Genomic DNA, 25,355 nt, shown 5'->3' on the forward strand with positions numbered 1-25,355 from the left:
CGTGCTGTGGTCCATGGTCCATGGGATCATTAAGAGTCGGATGCGACTGAACTGAATGTGTGTGTCCACGGGAACAAGAAGCAAGACGTAAGCCGGTGTCTCAGATTCCCCTGAACATTAAATGCTAGCTTCTGAGATGGTGCTAAAGCAGCATGCACATAAATTTTAACCAAGAAAAAATTATATATATATATATATAACATTTATATAATAAGTGTAATTATATATATAAAGTCTTTGAAAATGATTTTATCTCATTTAAGTTTATATAATTGAGATTAGACACATTTTGGCTTAAGTTTGAAAAGATTCACATTTCTTTCATTATAATAGGAAAATGGTTAGTTGCGTTTTTGTATTCATATTTGGTAAGAAGTTGGAGAATGTATATTTTCGATTGATCAGTGACTTTTCAGTGTTTCAGGCATTTCTTTACAGCTGTATTCCTTTAACTTATAAGGGATAAATATAAATAGTATATATAGTATAAAGGTCTCTAGTTTGCTCCACCTCTAAGAAACGGCATCCTAATTTCAATGAAAGAAGCTGTTTGTAAAATAATGTGTTGCTTTCCTGTTGAGTTTATAAGCAATGTTCCAGAATACTCCATTTGCTTTGCTTTGAGTCATGACTTGATGAAGGTTAGAAGTCCAGTGTGACTTACCCTACATCTCCAGTTAAACTGTTACAAGGTCCAACCCTTGCTTCCCAGATGGAGCACTGTTGCTTACCTACTGGGATAATAGAAGATCTCTCATTGTGGTCCTGTGTGGTATTTGGCAGGGTCATGCACGACGAAGTGAGCGACACCGAAAACATAAGGAAGAACCTTGCCATAGAAAGAATGATCGTCGAGGGCTGTGATATCTTGCTGGACACCAGTCAGACCTTCATCCGCCAAGGTAAGTCCTTGTTCAGCGGACCCAGCAGCTGAGGGGTCTCTGTACCTGTCACGTTATCACAGGCAGATCCAGGAAAGCATTGTGGAGCAGGATTGATGTAGCTGTTTGATTGATGCTGTTCGTGCAGGACGTCCCCGTGGCCTTGACCGAGGCTGTGGTTGAGGCCCACCTTTGTGCTGTTTCTTTTCAGGGGCCATGAAAAACAGCAACACAATAATAGTAAAGCACGAGTGGGACAGTAAGTTACATTCTGACTGGACCCTCCTGCTCGCTGGACCGGACATTCTCTACAGCTCCAAGGAGGACAGATTGGTCTGGCCGATTGGAGTGGCAGTGCCAGGTGGTGACGACATCCAGGCAAAGGCCCAAGAGAAACTTGCCTTACTCAAAGCCCTTTCCCATAGGAGAGGGGACAATGTCCGCAGTGAAAACAGCTGTCTCTTGTTCCCATTTTTCATCAGCACTTCCGGATCGGCCCCACATGATATGACTTGATTCAGTTGGTAACTCCAGTTGCTAGATGAAATGTCTCAACTTGCCCTGTCATACTTTGGCGATGGCCAAGGTATCATGTTTGAGGGGTGTGCTTTGGGGGCATCACCCAGTAAATTAAGCTTTTGAAGAGTGAAAGATGTTTATGCTGGAAACTGTAGAGAAGCTACGCCATGACAGTGCATATTCCTCTGTGGTTCTTATTACGAAGTAGACGAAGTAAACCACACTCGAAATTCCTTGCAAGTGCATAGGGGTCCTGGGGGAGGGGAACATGCCCTCACAGAGTCGATTTCAGGCAGTATATTGCACACAGTCATAATTTTGAACTTGGGGAAGAGTGGCATATAAATTTGGAACTAGAATTAACCTTTAATGTGGTTTCTGTTTATAACGTGCCAATATTAATTGACGATAATTGCATTTCTAGTGCCTACCAAAATGTGCTGCCTGAAACATTTTTTTTACCTCATCAAACAAGACATTATTTGTGCTGCACACGTTAATTTTTGCACAGAACACTTACAAAATTTAACGCATGCTGTTCTATTTTCCATTATTTATTTACAAGGAGAGAAATCACACGTATGTTAAAGTTTGGAAGTATATTTCAGGATATGATACCTTTCTCATTTTTGACTTGAAGTATTAATTTTCCTTTGAGTAATAGTGGACTATAATGCTGACAGCACCAGGCCTTCCTCATTCCCCCTCCAGTCCTCTTCACAGACTGTGTCCCCATAGTGGCTTCCTGCCTTCCTGGCATTGTCTGCCTCTGTGCCTTTACGTGTGTGGGCCCCAGCCTGGGGACCAGGGATCCCCTCATCCATGTTTCTTGTGCCTATGGAAGGTCCTGTTGTCCTGCTAGGCTCAGATCAGAGCCTTTTAAATTTCCTTTTAAAGAGCCTTTTAAATTTCCTCCCCATCTTCCCCTCTCCTTCCCTCCAGCGCAAATGAGCTTACTTCCCTCCTCGTTTCCAAGCCCACTTGCTCCTGGTGCCTGCATTTCGTCCTCTTGTACATGTTTGCTTGCCTTGTCTGTCCCAGTAATTGTAACTCTGAAGGGCAGTATTTATGAATTCTCTCTTGCCTAGTACAATGCTTTCCATTATAGATACCTGGAAAACGGACAATGGATTAAATTGAATTGCTTGTTGAACTGCAGTTTTGAATGTCAGCTGTCTTGTTTTGTATTTTTCTTATGTTTGGAGTCCACTGAAAAATACTTACTAAAGGACTTGAGCTTTGTAATATGTGAAAATGGAAACAAAAGTTTCTATAACTAGTATTCAATTTCTGAAAGGACTTTGGATTGATGAGTATTATTATTACACATAAGCATTTAATATGTTTCTAAGTTGGAAAAAGCATCTATGATGAAAAATGCTGGAAGGTTGAATCCAGTGAAGAAATCGTATTTTTTTTTCTTGCACCAGAAAAACCAATCATGAGCTACCTCTCCCTTTGATTCATGTCTAGATTTTATTTATTGCTTGTTCCGTACCACATGTTTGAGGCACTTTTGTCAGTTATTAATATATCTGATGTTATTGCTGTATTGACATTGATATTAATGATCTGCCTTTCAGGAGCATTTTTCTGTCTGGCTTGGTTTGGTTAGTCTGTTTGGGAATTATTCAATAAAGGTGGTTTAAAAAGAAATCAGACCTTAATCTCAAAGTAAAAAGTAATCCAGTTACAGTCAATTTGGAAAGTTTGTGTTGTTTTGCTTTGGTTCCTACAATTGTTACTTTTTTACTAGATGCTTTCAATGCATGAGTGCCAACATATATGCATAAATATGTGTGGTTTCAATCTCAAAATGAATTTTAATTCTGAGGACCAGAAAAAATAAGGTCATCTGAAAGCTCGCCTCTGAATAGGGGTGATAGCCAATCTTCAATCTCTGAATAGGGGTGAATGTCAATCTGTGGGAATTTATTGATTGAAATAGCTTATTTTATTATAAACTGATTCCAGTTACTAGATAGTTGATGAGTGTGATGCCAAGGACTGTGTCATAGCAGTGTTCTGACATTGTCATCTATTTTCAAAATCTTTTCAAAGTTTCTCGAGCAAATGTTGTACGTGTTCGAGGCAATAATAGAAAGTATAGCTAGCTACATCATGGAGGTCAAATCCTGTCTCCTCCTGTTCCTTGCTGTGTGATATTGGACAATTTAGTTAACTTCTCTGAGCCTCAGTTTCCTTTCTTTGTTGTGGTTTAGTCAGTATGTCGTGTCTAACTCTTTTGTGACCCCATGAACTATGGCCCACCAGGCTTCTCTGTCAATGGGGTTTTCTAGGCAAGAATACTGCAGTGGGTTGCCATTTCCTTTTCCAGGGGATTTTCCTGGTCCAAGGATCAAACCCGCACGTCCTGCATTGGCAGGCAGATTCTTTACCACTGAGCCACCAGGGAAGTCCCTTCCTCTTTTTAAGTGGGGTTAATAGTAGTACCTGTCTTTTAGGGTTGTTGTGAAAATTAAATGTTCATAAGAACGACTAGACTAGAGTCAGTGAGATTATGACATAAACTTTAAAAACCAAGATCTAAATTTTGGAATAAGTTTCCATTTTCAATAACATGAAATATATATGAATATTTATTAGAAGATAAAGGCACTGTAAGTTGACATTTTGTGCAAAATCCATCATACGTAGTCATCGTTGTCTGGTATAAAGGTGAATCAGGAAAAGTAAATAGAGTGACTGAATTTAAAGCTAAATGCATTGAGAATCAAACATGAACCTTTCTGGTACTTTAATCATTCCCAGACTCAAAATCATGTACTTTGAATGTACCAGTGTTCTTTGAAATTATAACATGGGGTCTGGAAGTAATTATACCTATTCGAATGCCTAATCCAATAACCTGGAAATTGCTCTTCAGTCTTTTTAAACTAATGAATAGAATAAGAATAAGGGCATTAGCCAGTCTTGAATGCCACACCATGAGAATTTAGTGACTGAAAAACAAGTTTTTTTTATAAGTTGACCCCAGTTATTAGATAGACTGATGACGATGGTGATGCAAAGGATCATTAAGACTAAATGATTTCTTTTATTTGTAATAACTAGAAAGGAATCTTCAAGTCTCATAGTTGTGTTGAAACATCATGTCAAACATAAGATGAAATGTGAAAAAAACCCACTTAACATCTTTTCCAATATTATTCTATAAACCAGTGTTGAAATTGTTCACTTCTAACTCAGATGTACAGATTTCTGTGCGTACCTGATGCATATAGTCTCCTATTTGGATCTGAGATGAGCAGTTATAGATTAGGCATATTAGTGTATAGTTGCCAAGGAAACATTTGGTTTTTTACCTCAAAGCTAAAATTCACAATAATGACTAATACATGAGTTAACAGTGTATTTTAAAATTTCCAACTTAACAAAATCATTAAATACTAGAAGTATTTACCCACAAGCACATTATTATTCAGTTTTCTTAGCCTCAGTTATATCCTTTCTGAAAACATCCCTCAAACCCACTTGTCCACCTGTCTCTGCTGCAGTCTTCCACTCGGCCCTAACCATCTGTCTGGATGACTCATGACCGCCCATGGCAAAGCTAGAACTTACTGTCTTTTCCCATCCATTCCCTTTCTGATTTTCAGTTTTTATGTTGCCGAATTCACCACCGTCTCCTGGCCAGGATAACCCAGATTCTCTGAAAGATCTCTGGCTTTGATTCCACCAGTGGGTCTCATGAGTACAATCCTTCTGCGGCTGTTACTTGCTCGTCTACTCCTCTAAGCATTCTGCCTTCTGCTTTTTCATCTTTCCTTTATTCCTCATATTTGATTACTTGCTGCCTGCGCTCTCTGCCAGTTTGCTCCCACCTACCTCTCTTCCTTCTTGCCCATTCCTATCACTGGAACCAAGCCCTTTCCTGCCCCTGTTCCCCAGTCCCGCACCCTCCCCCAGGACTACCTCTGTGTTATTCTTTAGGCACCAAATAGATGATGACTCTGCCTTTGTCAGGCAGCCCACTTAAACACTCGCCTGAATGGGTGGCATTCAGGGACCCATAGAAATTTGGGTTCTTTACCTCCTGCACATCTTTAGATCTCTGTAAAGGTAGGTACTGTTTGGAACAGTCATATGTTAATGTAAGTGTTTTGTGACCCACAATCATAGATTTACTATTCCAAAAATACATTAAAAAAAAACGAATCAGGAAACCTAGGAAATGTATGAAGAGGAAAATAAAGTTGCCTACAGTCTCATCTCTTAGTGATGACCAGTGTTCATAATTAAGTGATGAATATTCATTTAATAGTTCTTATGAGGCTGATAGGAGCCTTTGTAAAGCTGCATTTGGGATAGGTGGTGAAATACACAAATAGTAGAAATGGTACTGGCTCAGGGCGTTTCAGAAGGCAAGGTAGTTGTAAGCATCTTTCTTAGTGTTTTTTGGTTTTGATATTTAAATTAGAATTTCCTTTTAAGAAGAGCAGGAGGTCATAATTAGAGTGAAATTATATAAAATCTATGCTTAGCTTCTTGAATGGAAGATAGTTTCCCTCACAGGAATGTTCTGCATATAGAATTTATGTGGTTTCTTTTCCATGTAGATTTCACAAAGAATTTTTATCACATATAATTTAAATGTAACCTGAAATAACTGCCCTTTAAAAAGAGCCTTTCGCTAAATTGTGTTGAATTGCATAATCTGTATATTTTTATAATGTACATTTAAAAATGTACATTATAAATGTACATCATGTTTTTTTTTTTTTTTCCAGTGGGTTTTGTCATACATTGATATGAATCAGCCATGGATTTACATGTATTCCCAATCCCGATCCCCCCTCCCACCTCCCTCTCCACCCGATTCCTCTGGGTCTTCCAGTAGGCTATATTAATGCTATTTATCTACCTTCATTGCTTTAGGAAAAACAAATTTGACTTGCTTTTTATTATGTTGTTTTATTACTATATGTAATTATACAATATGTACCCCATTCTTATGTAAATAAACTGGTAAAGATCAGATTATGAAGGACAGATGGCAGAAGTGTCTCATGCTTTGAATTCAGTATGGCTTTGTTTTAAACTTATTTTCCAGCTTATATATAAATAATCAAATCTAAAGTGTTCTACAGAAATAGTAAGAATTGGTGTGACTCTTAAAGCATAGCAATTGTTTCTTCTGCTCAAAGTGCAGGGGATTTGCTTGTTCCGATGGTGCATCAAATAATTCCTTGGTGTCTTGGGAAACAGGCCCTACTGTTTTTGCATCAGGAACTACTCTCCCTTGACAGAATTTTAATTACTGTGTGTTCTTCACTTTTGTGATCACCAGGTTCTCTTATTCAAGTACCTTCCGTTGAGAGAGGGAAACTGAGTAAAGTTCGCCTGGGTTCATTGTCTTTGAAAAAGGAAGGAGAAAGACAGTGCTTCTTGTTTACAAAACACTTTTTAATTTGTACAAGAAGTTCAGGAGGAAAGCTGCATTTGCTCAAGGTACTGGTTTTACATGACTATTCCATTTATGTTCCGCGCACTTGAGAGGCATTGAGGTTAATTTAATTATGACTTTCCCATGCCTGCTATCATAAAATAGATTATTACAATATCATGGTGAGGTAATACACAGTTGCCAACCTTGACGTTTACTTTGTTGTCAGTTAAATCCAAAGTAATAGAAATTTAAGTGCAATTGCCATAAAGAAGGGCAATTAAAATCATAACCTGGACAAAATTACTAGTTGTTGAATGAGCTCAAAAATCTTGTCAGATGACTGCAGTGTACTGATTGTGTAGTATTCGCTAAATGCTATTTTATCTTACTCAGTACCAAGAGTGAGAAGACTACGGCCCACAGCTTGCTGCCTCTTTTTAATAATAAAGTTTTATTGGAACACAGCCACAACTCATTTCCTTTCTTATTGTACCTGGCTGTTTTCATGCTTTTTAAAATGGCAAATTTAAGCGGTGGCAATAGAGATCATATGACTTGCAAAGCCTAAAGGATTTACTAGCCGGCTCTTTACAGAAAAAGTTTGCCTATCTGTACCTTCTGTTATTAATGCCTGAAAATATTATCCAGCATCACGACAACAGAGTTCTACTGCTTAAGTCACTTTCTGGTTGTCGAGTTCTACTCTTTGCTGAGCTGCATTCACTCTGTGGGGCCATATAATCTCCCACAGACTGACTCGTTAAATTTTACAGATGTTGGGAGTGAGAGTCAGATGGTGGGGAAGAATCATGAAGCTCAATGAATTCAATTACTTTTACACAATTAAATTTAATTTTGAGCTCTATGAAAAATTAGTTTCGAAACGGAATTGCTGTTTCTTCTGTGGCATTTCGAATATAAGGTTTACAAATCACAGCTTCCCAACCTATGCAAGACTCTCAGCCTCTAAATGAAAAATTGGTCTGTTTCCAGACAGGTGGAGTTCTGTCTCTAATAGAATGTACCTTGGTCGAGGAGCCCGATGCGAGCGATGATGACTGTAAGTCACATTCTATCACTTAGAATTATATTAGCATTAAATAGTCCTTTGGTTTTTATTCGTTGATAGCTAAGAAGAGCTGCTTCAGGAGACAGGGAAGATGTTAAGAATAAATTCCCTGACTTCATTTATATATGAAAAATTCTGTTGAACCATTTAACCTGTAACCCCGGTTAAGCCATCTTTGGAAATTTACTGAATTTGTCTCGTGATAGTGATTTTGCAGTGGCAGAGAAGAAAGTAATTGAATTAGAATGTCGGAATTCTGTAATTTATGGAAAATTTTTAAAAAGCCATGAATTGACAAGGAGAACAGGACCCTAGTCTTGAGTAACCCACTGATCTTAGCTTTTTCATCTGCTTATGAGCTTAACAAAGCCGTCCCCATGCTTGAGAAGTACTGTATCACTAAAGGGAGATTCTGGACTTAAATGCACATTGGTTGTATTACTAGGACCTTGAGAAAGCAGTTATCACTCATGTTTTTGTATTCATATCTAATTGTTTGGTTTACGTGTGTTGAAGCCAAAGGTTCTGGCCAAGTGTTTGGACACTTGGATTTCAAAATAGTGGTGGAGCCTCCTGACGCTGCCCCTTTCACTGTGGTCTTGTTAGCACCTTCCCGCCAGGAGAAAGCTGCCTGGACAAGTGACATCAGTCAGGTAAGCAAGTGACTTTGGCCCCAAGTTGGTTTTTGTTTGTGTTTTAAATTTCACAGCATAAGCTTTTGGGATGCAGTTTTAGAGTCAATTTATTTTTATTAGAAAATTATATCTGGTTGCTGTGGTTATTGTCTTCATGTATTGAATCATTTGTTGTTGTTTGTTTGTTTGTTTAAAATTTACCTAAATGTTGTCATTGTATTTTGCATCCTGGGCATTTTTGTACAAGCCAATATACACTTGTGTTGGACAGTGGTTTTGTTTGGAGAGTGTTAAAATTGCCCCGTGAGTAGTAAATTCTCCAGTGACCTCATTAGATTTTTTTTTTTTTTTTTTTTGCTTATTTGTTGCTGAGATAGGAAAATGGTGAGAGATGTAAAAATAGCTAACAAGGACTGTGAAATCAAATGAAAAAAGAGATACTGTCTGTAGTATGAGGCCTGAAAGTGAGTTCTTGTATCTTATATAGAAAAAGTTAGGGAACAGATTTGCTTACCTTTCCTTGATTAGCACTTCCTGCTTAGGAAATTGCTACTTTGTTCAGGATTTGAAAAAAAAGTCAAAACTAGTGATGATTGGACTTGGGCTTTCTTCAAGCCCAGCTCCATATTAATTTTGGCTCCATTAACAAATCTGGGTGAAAAGGAAAGCTGTGAAGGAAAATATTAAAGCTTAATGATCTTCAGAGTTGTTGACTAAAGGATGATTGGGGCAAACAGGAAAGGCATATGCTATAGATCCCATTGTCTTCCTTTTCTGAAGAGCTCTTAGTAATTTATATATACCTTAGATATAAATATGAACTATAAATATATCATAGTTTTTCAGATACTTAATTTTTTCTTTTTTTAAAAACAATTTTTTAATATTTTTTTATTTTTGGCCTTGCTGTGAGCCATGCAGGATCCTAGGTCCCCAACCAAGGACTGAACCTGTGCCCTCTACATTGGGAGGGCAGAGTCTTAACCACTGGACCCCAGAAAAACCCCTTAATTTTTTTCTAAGTGACTGAAAAGCAAAAATAGAAAGAAAATGAATGTGCAAGTTAATTATATGTCAAAGACGTTTTACCAGACTTAATCTCATTTGTCCTTTACTATAATATTCTGAAGGTGAACAGAAGCAGTAGTCCCATTTCACAGGTACGAAAACTGAGATTCAGAAGGTTAATAAGCATTTGTCCGAAGTTACACAACTGTGCTGGGTCATGACTCAAACCTAATCCAGGTCTTTTATTACCACTCTAAATATCCTCTACTGGAATTCCGGATTTTTACTGCTTTTCTTCCAGGACTGTTTTGATGATGAATAAGTAGCTGAAGTCAAGGTGCTTCTTTTCTGGTTAACAAAGAAACAAAAATATGGGATCATGTATATTTGCATAATTACCCATTTATGGTGATTTACTAATACTTTCATTAGCTCTAAGCTGTGTGAATTAATACTGTAATTAAGTCTGTGGAATGCATCTTTTACCTTCAGAAACTCTGAATCAGTCATTGATTCTGTGAACGTTATCTGAGCATCACCCTGTGCTGCCAGGCATTGTGTGGGTACCAGGGTTTGGCAAAGATCCCTGCTCTCAAGGAGACAGACAGATTAGTAGAGAAGAAAGGGAAGTAGACAACTTAATGCAACAAAATTGTGTATGTGTTGTGAAGCCAAGATAAGTAGGAAGAATGGGGAGAATTAGAGTTGTAGACAAAGATGTTTTCCCAGCTTCTTATAGTTTCTACCTTATGACAGAACTGGGGTGCCTAAGATTCAGAGCTGATAAAAACTTCAAGCAGTCTTAGGGTGAGGCATCGCTAAGAGAGAAAAGACCCCTGATGTGTATGAATGATTCTATGCCCGGTCCTTTAAAGAAAGGATCTAATATTTTGCCTCCCAGAAGCATTCAAGTGATTCTCTCTACTTAGACTACATTTTAGCAGGAAATGGTAACCCACTCCAGTATCCCTACCTGAAGAATTCCATGGTCAGAGTAACCTGGCAGACTGTAGTCCATGGGGTAGCTAAGAGTTGGACGTGACTGAATACGCACGTAGACTACATCTTGAGTTAGGTTTACAATTTCTTCCTATTTCTCCAAGTTTCTATGGCTAATATACTAGTGTATTAGATTATATGTACAATTGAATTGGAGAAGGAAACAACAGGAATTTGTGTCTTTCTGAGTGACAGTGATATCATGATATGAAATTATTGTGTTCAGTAGAACCTTAATATTGTGTGGTTTTGATACTTAACAAATACTTTCAGCCATTCAACAAATATATTTATGCAGTGATAACATATGCCAGGCACTATCTTGGTGTGTGTGATATATCGTGGACAACAACAACAAAAATTCCCTGACCTTGTGTAGCTTACAGTCTAGTGTGGGGAAACTGAAAACAATGTAAAGATAATAAATAGATAATATTTTACGTTAGAAGGTGATAGGGCAGGTTGAGAAGGATTGGGCTACTGGAGGTAGGTGTGGGTCACTACAATTTTGAAAAGGTGATCATTTCATTTTGAAGACAACATGTAAACAAAGACTGTGGCGAGTGATAGAAATACCATGTAGATATGTAACAAAGGGAAAGTCATTCCACACGGAGGGAACAGCCACTGCAAGCACTCTAGACTAGGAGACAGTATATTTTGAGCAATAGCATGAAGGTTAGATGTGGCTGAAGGGGAATGTTGAGAGGGAAAGTAGAAAAGGGGGAAGTAATTTCAATGGAATTGTTAAGTAAGCAGTGGGGTATGGATGTTCAGTGCTTGGAGGGAGGTCCATGTGTGAGACTCTCTGCCATTTAGATGATATTTAAGGCCACAAGACTGTTGAGATCACCCAGGGAGTCATTATAGATAGAAATGAGGAGAAGCCCATGGAGTGAGTGAGGAGTCACAGAGAACAGCAGAGAAGAGAAGGAACCAGTAGTACAATTGGAGGATAGCCAAGAGGGTGCGGTGTCTTACAAGTCAAATGAAGAAAATGTATCAAAGAGGAGGGAGTGGTTATGAGTCAACTGCTTCTTTAAAAGAAGCTATGGTACATATACAAAGTGGAATATTACTCAGCCATAAAAAGGAATGAAATTGGGTCATTGGTAGAGATATGGAGGGATCTAGAGTCTATCAAACAAAGTGAAGTAAGTCAGAAAGAGAAAAACAAACATCATATATTAATGCACATGTGTGGAATCTAGAAAAAATGGTACAGATGAACCTAGTTACAGGGCGGGAATAGAGACGTGAACATAGAGACCAGACAAGTGGACACTGTGAGGGGAGGGTGAGATGAATTGGGAGGTTAAGTGCGACAGAGGTACACTACTGTGTGTAAAATAGATAGCTACTGGGAACGTGCGGTGTAGAATAGGGAACTCAGCCCCGCACTCTGTGATGCCCTAAGGGCCTGGCATGTGGGGGAGGGACAGAGGCTCAAGAGGGAGAAAACGTATGTGTACATAGAGCTGATTCACTTTGTGGGACAGCAGAAACCAGCACAACATTGTAAAGCGACTACACTCCAATTTGAAAAAAAAATGTTGAGCCCAGTAGTGAGTGTTCTGAGAGACTTGGTGATTTTCCTGACGCAGGGTTTGAACGGTGGGTGGTGGGGACAGAGTGCTCCCCTAGCAACTGAGCCTAGTTTACTGCCCAGCAGCCTGCATCTCAGCTGGGCTTTGTTCTCCACTTAAAACATTTTCATTTTATGAGGGAAACTGTGTGCTATACATACATTGATGAAATTTGTCAGTCTCCCAAACATGCCTCTGGGCATATTCATTATTGATAAGATGAGCCTACAGAATGCTTGAAATGTACCTTTTAATATTTTATCATGTATATATAAAAATATGGATACAAAAAGGAACCAGAAACACTCCCAACACCCAGATCACTAAATAAATGTTTATCAAAGTGTCTTTCACAGATAATTACCTGAAGGTTTTTTTTTTTTTTTTAATGCAGACTCCTGAACCCACATTCCAGACACCCCCTCAGGTTTAACAGGCTCCACTGATTACTTTTGCACAATTACATTTGAGAAACTGTTCTGAAAATCAAATATTTTCATTTCTGAAACCTTCACAATCCTGCCATACAAAAATAAGTCAACAGTTTGCCTCTAGGTGCATATATGCATCATTTTTTCCTTTTTCATCTTCCTATATTCCTACAAGTTCTTTGTATCCTAATGGTAATACATGTTTATTCTACCGTGCTAACTTAGACTTCCCTGATGACTCAGCGGGTAAAGAATCTGTTTACCAATGCAGAAGATGCAGGTTTGGTCCCTGGGTCAGGAAGATCCCCTGCAGAAGGAAATAGCAATCCACTCCAGTATTCTTGGCTAGCAAATCCCATGGACAGAATCTGGTGGGCTGCAGTCCATGGGGTCTCAAAGAGTCCACCATGACTGAGTAACTAATCACGCATCATGTTAACTTACCACTTTTCTAGCTCTTTCTGAATAATTAGGCATATGGGCAATTTCCAAGTTTCAGCACTAATATATGATGGGGTGGTGCTAGCCAGCTTTGCACCGAGAGTCACTCCTCCTTTCAAGGCCCCTTGTTGGTGTATCTTACCCGCAGGTATAGGGCTGGTGAAGGGGGCCTGATCACTTTCATGATTTCATGATTCATGACTCGACAGGCTGCCGAAACACCCCAAAAATATGTAACTCATCTCTTCTAAGTCTTGCCAGTGTTGAATTTTGTCATGTTTGTCACATTTCCTCATTTAATGGAAAAATGGTATTCCTTCCTAGTGGTTTTAATTACTTCTGCAGTTATCAGTGAGACTAACATTTCCCACCATATCTATTTCTTGTCTGTTATACCAGATGGACATTTATTTGTTGGGGCTATGCTTGTAGATATCCTTCCCTGTCCTAGGGAAATGAACATTTATTTCAGTCTAAATGAATATATTCTTCATGATCTTGCCTTTAATTTTGTCACTTTTTTGTTTTGCATAATTTAAATTTTTTCTGGCTTAATTTGACTTCACCTTGCTAAACCATTGTACCATGTTATACTAATCACATGTAGCTCTTACTTGAAATAATAAAGTGGTGCCTAAGTATTGACACAATCCCACTTTCATATAGAGAACTCTGAATGAAAATTAAGACTTTTAGCTTTGTCAGGCCTCTTTCTTTGAAGCTGTAATTTTTAGAAGTAACAATTGCTTGAATGATTAATTATACTTTTAGCTCCACCAGCAAGGTCATAATTAACCGTTGGTGCCTCCAACAAAATGTGCAAGTGGTTAATGGTCTTGACCAATAATTCTTCCCTTTTTCATCTATTTATAGGGAAAAATTTGAGGCTGAAGATTTGACCATTCATTTCAATATAGTGCATTCATTTGTGCATGTCTCACTGTGATACATAATGGAGTATTAAACAGATTTTTCTGTAATTATGGTTATTAACTAAAATGCAGAATTAAAATTCACCTCTGAGCTTCTTGGTTTGGGCAGATGTGTCAAAATATAGACAAATTTATAGCACACTGACATGCTTCCTCCCTTAAAATAGCTTCTCTGGAATCAACAGGGAATTTTTTACTTTAATATAAAAAGGTGATTTATGAGAAGAATTGAGTTTACTTTTCTTCCCACTCCTTAGAAGTATTAGGAAGATGGAAAGGTATGGTGATGCAGTAGATTACTGACCTTTGACCAGATACTTCCTTAAATAAGACCTGCAGAAAAGCCTACTAGGGGGAATTCCTGGTAGTCCAATGGGTAGGACTCTGCATTTCCACTGCAAAGGGCACAGATTCCATCCCCAGTCAGGGAACTAAGTTCCCACAAACTGTGTGGTATAGTAAAAAAAAAAAAGAAAAAAAGGAAAACAAAAAAGCCCAATCAACCAACCAACCAAAAACTCTGCTGCAAAAACCATTGTCAACCTTCCTTCAAGGACCAACTGCTTCAAAATTATCTGGGTCTAACAATCCCACTACTGGGCATGTGCCCCATCACTCAGTCATGTCTGACTCTTTGTGACCCCATGGACTGTAGCCTGCCATCCTCCGTCCATGGGATTTTCCTGGCAGGAATACTGGAGTGGGTTACCGTGCCCTCCTCCAGGGGATCTTTCCAACCTAGGGCTCGAACCTGCATCTCCTGTGTCTCCTGCATTGCAGGCAGATTTTCTTCCACTGAGCCAGCCTAATTGAGAGAACCTAATTGAAAGAGATGCATGTACTCCAGTGTTTATTGAAGCACTCTTTACAGTAGCTAGGACATGGAAGCAACCTAGATGTCCATCGACAGAAAAATGGACACAGAAATTGTGATGTGTATACACACACACACACACACACACACACACACACACACACACACACAATGGAATATTCAGTTCAGTTCAGTCACTCAGTCATGTCCGACCCTTTGCAACCCCATGGACTGCAGCATACCAGGCCTCCCTGTCCATCACTAACTCCCTGAGTTTACCCAAACTCATGTCCATTGAGTCGATGATGCCATCCAACCATTTTATCCTCTGTTGTCCCCTTCTTCTCCCACCTTCAATCTTTCCCAGCATCAGGGTCTTTTCAAATGAATCAGCTTTTTGCATGAGGTGGCCAAAGTATTGGAGTTTCAGCTTCAGCATCAGTCCTTCCAGTGAACACCCAGGACTGATCTCCTTTAAGATGGACTGGTTGGATCTCCTTGCAGTCCAAGGGACTCTCAAGAGCCTTCTCCAACAGCGCAGTTCAAAAGCATCAATTCTTCGGCGCTCAACTTTCTTTATACTCCAACTCTCACATCCATACATGACTACTAGAAAAACCATAGCCTTGACTAGACGGACCTTTACTCAGCTATTAAAAAAACAACACATATGAGTCAGTCCTAATGAAGTGGATGAACCTAGAGCCTATTGTACAGAGTGAAGTAAGTCAGAAAGAGAAAGACAAATATTGTATTTCTGGTTGGGTTAGTGGTAAAGAACCTGCCTGCCAGTGCAGGAGAAATAAGAAATGAGGGTTCGATCCCTGGGTTGGGAAGTTCCCCTGGAGGACAGCATGGCAACCCACTCCAGGGTCCTTGCCTGGAGTACTCCATGGACAGAGGAGCCTAGCAGGCTACAGTCCGCAGGGTCGCAAAGAGTCAGACACGACTGAAGTGACAGCAGCAGCAGCAGCAACGCATGTGTATGGACCCTAGAAAGATGGTACTGATGAATCTATTTGCAGGGCAGAGGCAGCAGTGGAGACAGACAGATAACAGACTTGTGCACCGTGTGGGAAGGAGATGGTAGGATGAATTGAGAGAGTGGCGTGGAAGCATATACGTTACCACATGTGAAATAGGTAGCTAGTAGAAATTTGCTCTGTGACACCGGCAGCTCAACCCAGTGCTCTGTGACAATCTGGAGCAGTAGGAGGGGGTGGGACATGGGACAGGGATTCAGGAGGGGGAGGACATGTGTATACCTGTGGCTGACTCATGTTGAGGTATGGCAGAAACCAGCACAATATTGTAAAGCAATTATTCGCCAATAAAAAAATTTTTTTTAATTACCTAGGGCTTTTATAAATATGCATATTCCCAGTCCTCTACCCCCTGGTCATAGTCATCACAAACAGAACTAGAATAGCCATGATCTAGGAATCTGCTTTTGTTATCGTACTGATTTTAAGGTTTATAGTAATTCACATAAATTGTGTCCTTAAAGTTATATGACACCCTGGCTTTTTTCATGTCTTTCTCTTTTAACTGAGTGAATTGGATTCATTTTCCCAGGGCTCAATCTCTTCTCCCCAACACAAGATATGTGCTTATATGATCATGAATATATATGATGGCTTCCAATATAAATATTAATATATTCATACACTCGTAAATTAAAAGTTCTATTGTAGTTTAACTTTCTTTCTGGAAGAGAACTCTTTGTTCAGTGTAGCAGTACTGAAAATGCCAAATGGAAGTGAGATAAAAGTGAAATATTCTGGTTGAAGTAAAACTGGTAAACCCAGAGCCCCTAGGAGTCCTGTTTGTTCAAAATCGTGTTGTCACCGAACCTGGTCTGTGGAGCCTCTGTATAAATATACCATAATATATTTTATATATACATGTATGTATATGTGTGTATGGGCTTCCCTGGTGGCTCAGTGGTAAAGAATTTGCCTGCTAATGCAGGAGACGTGGGTTCACTCCTTGGGTTGGGAAGATCCCTTAGAAAAGGAAATGGCAACCCATTTCAGTATTCTTGCCTGGGAAATCCTAGAGACAGAGGAGCCTGGCCAGCTACAGTCCATGGGGTCACAAAACTTATCTACTAATCAACAGCAACATATGTGTATATGTGTGTGTGTATACATATATATATATATATTCATCCATCCCACAGATAGATGTGTCAGTTATCAAAGACCTTTTTGTACAGTTAAATGTGATTTTTTATTATATGGTCTTTTGATCTCTGGTTCAGACTGCATGTATGTTTCCTTCTGAGACTTGAGTATAAGTAAAAATTACTTTTTCTTCCTATTGAAAATAATTTAATGCTTGACACAATGAATCAGAAAGATTTACGAAATGAGATCTGACACTGGATAATAAGATGTTCAAAAGTGGTCACATAAATCTTCTCTTTTGGATCTAAAACATTTATCTCAAGTTTCAATTCTGGCAGTGTGGAGGACTGCACTGATTTAGATCCCCTCTGGCTACAAAATCAGAAATATTTAATACATAAAATCAGTATAATAAAAAATTTAATTCATTGATGATATTTATAAATATAAAAGGAAATCTCTAGTTGCCAGAAATAACAGGGAGATTTAAAGTCAGAGCAAACAGCATGTAAACTGAAGGCAGAGACTTGAGAATGACTTAAGTCTGTTTATTGGTCCCATGCCTGAGGGGTATTAACTGAAGGAGCAGGGTTAGCCTTGGGCCCCTTAAAGGAACTGAGATTTCTGTTTAAAGCCTGAGCATTGGAAGGCGGTCCATGCGTGAAATAAGAACTCAAAAACAAAAATACCCATTTGGCCTGGGATCATAAAGAAGTCTGTCTTTGTCTTGGGTTCTGAATTTTTTAAAATCTCCTTTGAGAAAAACAAATGCATTTCTGGCCTATGGATTTGAAATTCAGATTCATAATATTCACATGGTGTGAAAATTCCAAACTGAGAAATTAATGCAGAAACAATTTTTGGACTGTTGCTAACCCAAGAATGCTTGGTAGAAGCAAACACAAAGTCACTGCATTAGCAACACTTTAACAGTTCAGGGCTCATGACAATGTGCTCAGAATCAAAAATTACAAATCTTTTGAGTAACTGATCTATCATGAATGAGAGTCAGAAGACTCAGTAAGCAGTATAATTAGCACTGCTGGAACTTCATCTAATAGAGTGATAACTTAGAAAAGACAGGTTTAAAAGAAGGTTTAAAATAAAAGTATGGAAGGAAAGGAGGGAAGGAAGAAGAAAGGAAAGAAAAGATCACTATGTAAAAGGATCCAGACTTAACTTTCAAAGAACCAAATGGAATATCTAAACAAAAAATCTATAGCCCTGAGACATCCTAAGGCTGTTGTCTGATAACTATGCTGTTGCTTAGACTGTTAAAGGAAATTGAAGGAACCCTGTTTACTTTCCGCAATTCTCACCAAACACCGTCTCTGTCCTCCCACTTCCTGTGTTGGTTACCCAGGTAACATCTTCATTCTGCTCAGAAAAACTGAGAATGAAAAGTCTAAGGAATAGCTAGAAATGTCACTGGGGTGAAGCATCACTTAACCCCTGCTTCCTCTCCCTGTCTGTATGCAACATATGTCCCCATGCCCCCAAATCTCGCTTGTAGTTTCATAAGAATGGGGATAGTGCTAAATCATTTTCCCATTGAAATTAGGAAAATGAATTTAAAGTGGTTTACCTTACTCATCTTTGAAACTCTTTTATATATTCTTTCTCTGCTCCCTGCCCTCATCTCCCAGCATTTAGCCCAATATCTGTCACATAGGTACATACTTAATAAATGCAGACATGAGACCCTCATTTAATAAAATCCCTGCTGCTGCTGCTGCTCCTGAGTCGCTTCAGTTGTGTCCGACTCTGTATGACCCCATAGACGGCAACCCACCAGGCTCCCCTGTCCCTGGGATTCTCCAGGGAAGAACACTGGAGTGGGTTGCCATTTCCTTTTCCAATGCATGAAAGTGAAAAGTGAAAGTGAAGTCGCTCAGTTGTGTCCAACTCTTCACGACCCCATGGACTGCAGCCTACCAGGCTTCTCCGTCCATGGGATTTTCCAGGCAAGAGTACTGCAGTGGGGTGCCATTGCCTTCTCTAATGCCATATAATCCACGCATCTTCTTGGTGCTCGTGAGAATCCAAAATGTAGGCTAGTTTTGGTTAAGTTCTGTGTCACTCAAAAGACATTGGCCATGTTTATTGCTTTTAAATATATTTGCATTTTCCAATTTAAAATGGCCTAATAGTGATAGTCATTTTTTAATGTTGCCGTGCTTTTTTTCTCTTGGTTTTATTCAGTAACTCATCAATTTCTATCATTGCTTTCTTCAAAATATTTATCTCCATCCGTTCCTCTTCATTCCCATGGTCTGCCTCAGCGGAGGCATGAATCATTTCATTTGTGACTCAGAATATCATCCTGATGATCTTGCCATTCAGTGAATTCCCCCAGCTGTAGATATTTAAACTTGAACAAGACCACTTAGAAACTTGTAGTGACTTCCCATCTGCCTGCTGGATATAATCCAGATTCGAGACTGCTGACTCCAGCTGACTTCCTCTTTCTTACTGTCTCCTCCGTTATAGATGCTCACACCAGCCAGACTCACCTCCTCGCTTTCCACTGTATGCTCATGCTTAAAAATGAATGGAGTCATAGGCATCTCTTTTCACCTGGCCCTGACTGAGAGCTCTCCCTTTGAGGTCGTGTGGCCATTTTGAGGCCTAAGAGGATACCCCTCCTACTGGTAGCTTGGCTCACTGGTGGAAAACACTGACTCCATACAACTGGGTACTAATTTAGGACAGTGCAGTTTCAGAACTTTAGGAAGAATACCATGTCTAACTTCCTGCTACTCAAAGCTGATGGGAGAAGCAGCATTTATTTATGCCTAAAGAGGAGCAGCCCATACATACCCTTTCTGTAGAGTATGAAATTAGTGCTTGAAATCAGATGAGCAAAGGCAGGACCCATCCTTTGGGACTCACCACAGAGTGGTTAGTTTGAAATTGTATTCTTCAACCAATGTTGAGGAAGTTTATAAGACACAATTTGATAAAAAACAAAACTGTAATTACTTTAAAAGGAAGTTGTTGAGGACAGTTATGTTCACGACATTATTCAATGTTTTCTTTATTAGACCCAGGAGATAATTTTCCTTTGGACAGAGAGTAGGATGAATTGAGGTTCTGTTAAGCCATGAATTTTGTAGTTGATCATATGGCTTCCTTTGAGTTGGCTGCCCCATGGCTCAGCTAATTTTGAGGACCATGTAGAGCAAGTGTTTGGAACTTCTCAACATAAAGTATATGCGGTTGATTGGTTCCAGGTTTCATCTTATTATTTTTCACCCTTTATCCAAATCTTCTCTGATTTTCTTACTTACCTTGACTTTGTCTTACTATATGTATTTTTGTAATCCACCTAAGGGAGTAAGATATAGTATAAACTCACATATAAGCACGTATCATCTAATTTGTAGTTAGATAACCACAATTATTCATGTAAGAAGATAATTCAAAATTCCAGATGTTTAAAGAAATGAGTTTCTTAAAGAAAGAGGAACTTTAAAATATTCTTCTTTATTCCCAGAAGTTGAGATCCGTTATACCTCGTCATTGAAATAATGGCATAAGATTTGAGGAAACAAATTTTTAAGGAACATTAAGCATGAAAATGGCTGATATGCTAAATAGGGGAATCAACAGTCAGGGCATGCTGTTAATCCAAAGTTTTTTATATGCATATTCATTCTTTAATTAGACATTGGGGTTTAGGATAAACCCTGAGTTCAGGAGCTGTGTGAAATCACTTGGCAATCAATTTTCCTCACACCATTTAATTATAATCATTAAGTAGTACATGGCATCCTAGTAACTAAAAGTAATTTCTGATTTTAAAAACTGTTTAGATTTTTTTTCATTTTCTGTTTCGTTTAAAGGGAATATGTATAATTCAAAATACGTCTCTAACCCAAAGTAATTGCAAAGGGAAATTTTGAATTGATAAGGCATAGATGTAAATAAAGAAGGCAGAGAAAATTAGCAAAGTTCTGAGTTTTCTTCTTAGAAAGAAAAGAGAGGAGATGAACAGGGCTTTATGTATGTCAGAAACAGGAGAAATCATACAGTTCATCCTCACCAAACCAACACATTGCCAATAGAAGCTGCTTGAGAAACTAGTAAAATGTGGGGATTTGTTGGCAAAAAAAAAATACAAAAAAAGCATGCACAGAGCTTACTAGTGAGAGAGAAGATGAATCCCATCCAGGGAAGCCACCATTTCTTTTCTGCCTGCCCCATACCACGCCCTGTGGTAGAGAAGGAATATTGCAGAGGTGGACACTAGGGGTATAAACTCCTCAAGTAGAGTTGTGACTGCCAGAGGATTGTGCCGATGTGACATTGTGCTCAGAATCCTTGGGAAACACGTTCGAGGAAAATGTAGCCCTTATATCTATCCTTGGGCATTTGCTAGGTGCACAGTTTGGGTATTTGGATATTGAATCTGTTCTTCAGTGTTTAATGTTTCCCTCTGTGTGTGTGCGTGTATGTGAGTGTGTACACATGTGTGCATACCCATGCTTGTGTGCCCAGATGAGAAACTGAATTGTTTTTAGGACTGTAAATAATTCTAGAAATACATACTCTGCCTAGGTTTTCATGTCGGTTGTAACTGTCTATTTTTTAATTTCACAGTGCGTGGACAACATACGGTGTAATGGTTTAATGACTATAGTGTTTGAAGAAAATTCCAAAGTTACTGTGCCACATATGATTAAGTAAGTGTGATAATCCTTTCTCTGACATTTTAATCAGGATCAAATTGGTGGAGAATGTAAAACCCTGAATAAAATATTGCTTCACTGGGGTTCAGCTTCATACTGTGAATACATTCAACAGTAATGTGATAATTCATAATATGCCATTATAAATAATAAGACTATTGTAATGGTTTTTCAGATTCATAGTTTATTGACTCACAGCATAGAAATATAGTTTTTCATACTATTCAGAATGCCTTCCTCAGTACAAAAAACCTATAAAAAATTTTTTAAGTTCAGTATATAAAGTTGTGATAGCAAATGTGTCAGAGGGTGAACAAAAGTTTGGCAGATTCTTTTGCAGTCTTCTCAGTGAGTATGAATCATATTAGTTAGATTTGGTTGTGGAGACACATTGATATTTTGAAGACACTCAACATAAATTAACTGGCTTTTCTATGGTACCATCTACCCACAGCCTGTGTATGGATTTGCCCCAGAGGCTATTTCTGGGGGCTTCCATCCTGCTGTCCATGTGTTTTGTTAAGAAAGCAAATCCAATAATTTAGTGTTATCACTAAGGAAATTGTAGTTTTATTTGAAGTGAGAAGTTATATCAATAACCATGTGCCATAACTCTCGTCATTAGTACTTTTGTCTCTATATACTTTCTTGTTTCCAAATTCAAAAATTGCTTTGGAAGGATTTTCAAGCTGACCAAATTATTCCCTACTCTCATTTTCTTGGTTATTTGCAGTCCAAATTCTAAGAATAAAATGTATTTTTAAAAATAGTCCTGTTATATCTTTCCAAAAAGTTACATGAAGCTAAGAAAATGTTTGTCTTCCATGCCTTTTATGTGGATTTTTTTTTTAGGTCTGAGCTAAGAGAAAAAGCAGCATCAACTTTTCTCTTCATTGCAGGTATTGATAGGTACAATTGATAGGTACCTTCATTGTAGGTACAATGATAGGTTTTTATTGTAATTAGCATCAACTCAATGGTGCAAACTTTAAAACTTGTTAATTATTGTATCAGATGAAGGCAGAGTATATTATACTAGTGCCACAGTTACTACAGAAAATATATAAAAGGATGATACTATTTTAAATTGCTAGTCAAGTTTTAAAATATTTTGAACAGGGTCATTTTTTTCTTTCTTTTTATGGAAGAAAAGCTATGACAAACCTAGACCGTATATTAAAACGCAGAGACATTACTTTCTGACAAAGGTCCATATAGTCAAAGCTATGGTTTTTTCCAGTAGTCATGTATGGATATGAGAGTTGGACCATAGAAAAGCTGAATTGATGCTTTTGAACTGTGGTGTTGGAGAAGAGTCTTGAGAGTCTCTGGGACTGCAAGGAGATCAAACAAGTCAATCCTAAAGGAAATCAACGTTGAGTATTCATTAGAAAGACTGATGCTGGAGCTCCAATACTTTGGCTACCTGATGTGAAGAGTCAACTCATTGGAAAATACCCTGATGCTGGGGAAGATTGAGAGTAGGAGGAGAAGGGGGCAGTAGGATGAGGTGGTTGGATGGCTTCACCGACTCAATGGACATGAGTTTGAACAAGCTCCAGGAGACTGTGAAGGACAGGGAAACCTGGCTTGCTGTAGTCCATGGTGTCACAAAGAGTTGGACACAACTGAGTGACTGAACAATAACAATAACAATAACATTTTAAGACTCTCATGCAGAGATTCCTTTAGCCTTAAGTTTCCTAGGTTTTTAAGTATAGTTTAAAAAAGAAACAACATATCAGGGACTTAGAAATCCACTTTCCAATTCAGGGGACTCAGGTTCGATCCCTGGTGAGGGATCTAAGATACCACATGCCATGGGGCAATTAATTCCACACACCACAACTAGAGAGCACCTGTGTGCTGCAATGAAAATTTTATGTGCTGCAACCAAGACACAATGAAGCCAACAATAAATAAATAAATAAGTGTATTTTTTTTAAAGGTAGGTAAAAAGGAAAGATCAGTTTAAAATGTATGATAATAAAATTAAAACCAAGTATGGAATATTAAGCCAAAGATTTCAAATTATGACTTAATTTTTAAGTTCACATCACCAGGCTAGTTTTCTTATTTCTGCCAGAGTTCAGTACATTTCAGTTCAGTCGCTCAGTTGTGTCTGACTTTTTGCAACCCCATGGACTGCAGCACGCCAGGCCTCCCTGTCCATCACCAGCTCCCAGAGCTTGCTCAGACTCATGTCCATCAAGTCAGTGATGCCATCCAACCATCTCATCCTCTGTTGTCCCCTTCCCCTCCCACCTTCAATCTTTCCCAAAATCAGGGTCTTTTCCAGTGAGTCAGTTCTTTGCATCAGGTGGCCAAAGTATTGGAGTTTTGGCTTCAGCACCAGTCCTTCTGATGAATATTCAGGGTTGATTTTCTTTAGGATTGACCAGTTTGATCTCCTTGCAGTCCAGGGGACTCTCAAGAGTCTTCTCCAACACCACAGTTCAAAAGCATCCATTCTTCAGTGCTCAGCTTTCTCTGTGGTCCAACCCTCACATCCATACATGACTACTGGAAAAACCATAGCTTTGACTATACAGACCTTTGGCGGCAAAGTAATGTCTCTGCTTTTTAATATGCTGTCTAGATTGGTCATAGCTTTTCCACCAAGGAGCAAGCGTCTTTTAATTTTATGCCTGCAGTCACCATCTGCAGTGAGTTTGGAGCTCAGAAAAATAAAGTCTCTTACTGTTTCCATTATCTATTTGCCATGAAGTGATGGGACTTATTTGAATATTTCACAAAATAATATATATTATTTTTATCCATTTTTTAAAAGTACTTTCTTGAAGGTTAGACAGCCTTGAAATTCCAGTCTGCTCTAGAATGAGAATATGTAAGTTGGACTTGGTAGCCAACTTATAAGCTCCTGAACCTCAGGGCAGCTGCACGCCTACTCTACATACACTTTGTTCACTTTAAAAATTAATACAGTTAAAAACTTTAGTTTTCTGCCTGCCTCAGTTATGACTGGCACCTCAATGCATCCTCTGTCCTCTGTGCTGGGAGTTTGACTAATGCCCATTTCCAGTTTCATTTGTAACTGCCTCCTGTATAGACCAAGACTTCCATGCGTTTGGGGTGACAGAGAGGTCACTGTTATGAGCTGGAACCACTCGCTAGAGAATAGAAACCTATATCCGAGGCTGTAAGGACTTCCTAATGAAGTCACACATATTTGGATGCCCATCTATTCTCCACGAGGTGTGTTCCCAAGGCAGAGTTTCATATATCTTGTATCTTTCTTCCTTCCATTTTCCCCTGGCTCACTGAGCCTGGTTCTCTTCAATCAGAGAAAAAGATGATTTTGCAATCTCTTTTCCTTCTGATAGTCTCCTCCATAGTCCTGTTCTTCCCTAAATTCTGTGTTCTTGCCTCCCGGCACATCTCTCTGGCTACACGCAAAAAAAAAAAAAAAAAAAAGACGTTTTGCAGAGGTAAAAGAAAAAAATTTATTCTATCTTAATGGCATTACTTTGCAGGGACTCACTTTTAAAACTTACTAATTACGATAGGTGATTTGGGTTTGATGTTTCAAGATTGTTTTTTTAAAATGTTTACCTAAAAGGAGTTGTTATTATCATAGGAGGCTTAAGTAACGCATTATATCTTCTTGAGGGTCCCTTAGGAAATAAAGTAAAATCTCTTTCAGTGTAATAAAAGAAAATTAAATAATTTCATAATATTTAATTTTTTTTCTTTAGTTAAAATGAAACTGTAATCATAATTTTGAGAGGCAGTGGTGTAATTAGTTTTAATTTCATGTTGGCTACAATATATTTTTTCCTCCTAGTATTT

At 38.6% G+C, this 25,355-nt stretch overlaps 1 protein-coding gene across 4 annotated transcripts in view; it reads left to right on the forward strand.

Moving 5' to 3' along the window:
* RASGRF2 (Ras protein specific guanine nucleotide releasing factor 2) overlaps positions 1–25,355 on the forward strand; it is a 247,203-nt gene that overhangs the window by 106,710 nt on the left and 115,138 nt on the right. For all 4 annotated transcript variants that reach the window (XM_043913516.1, XM_043913518.1, XM_043913519.1 and 1 more), the window contains 5 exons: positions 784–902; positions 6,712–6,872; positions 7,804–7,870; positions 8,396–8,532; positions 21,457–21,539. In XM_043913516.1, the coding sequence (XP_043769451.1) occupies positions 784–902; positions 6,712–6,872; positions 7,804–7,870; positions 8,396–8,532; positions 21,457–21,539 (567 nt within the window). The remainder of the gene's footprint in view (positions 1–783; positions 903–6,711; positions 6,873–7,803; positions 7,871–8,395; positions 8,533–21,456; positions 21,540–25,355) is intronic.

Source organism: Cervus elaphus, chromosome 9, assembly GCF_910594005.1.
Source record: "Cervus elaphus chromosome 9, mCerEla1.1, whole genome shotgun sequence".
NCBI classification, from domain to species: Eukaryota; Metazoa; Chordata; class Mammalia; order Artiodactyla; family Cervidae; genus Cervus; species Cervus elaphus.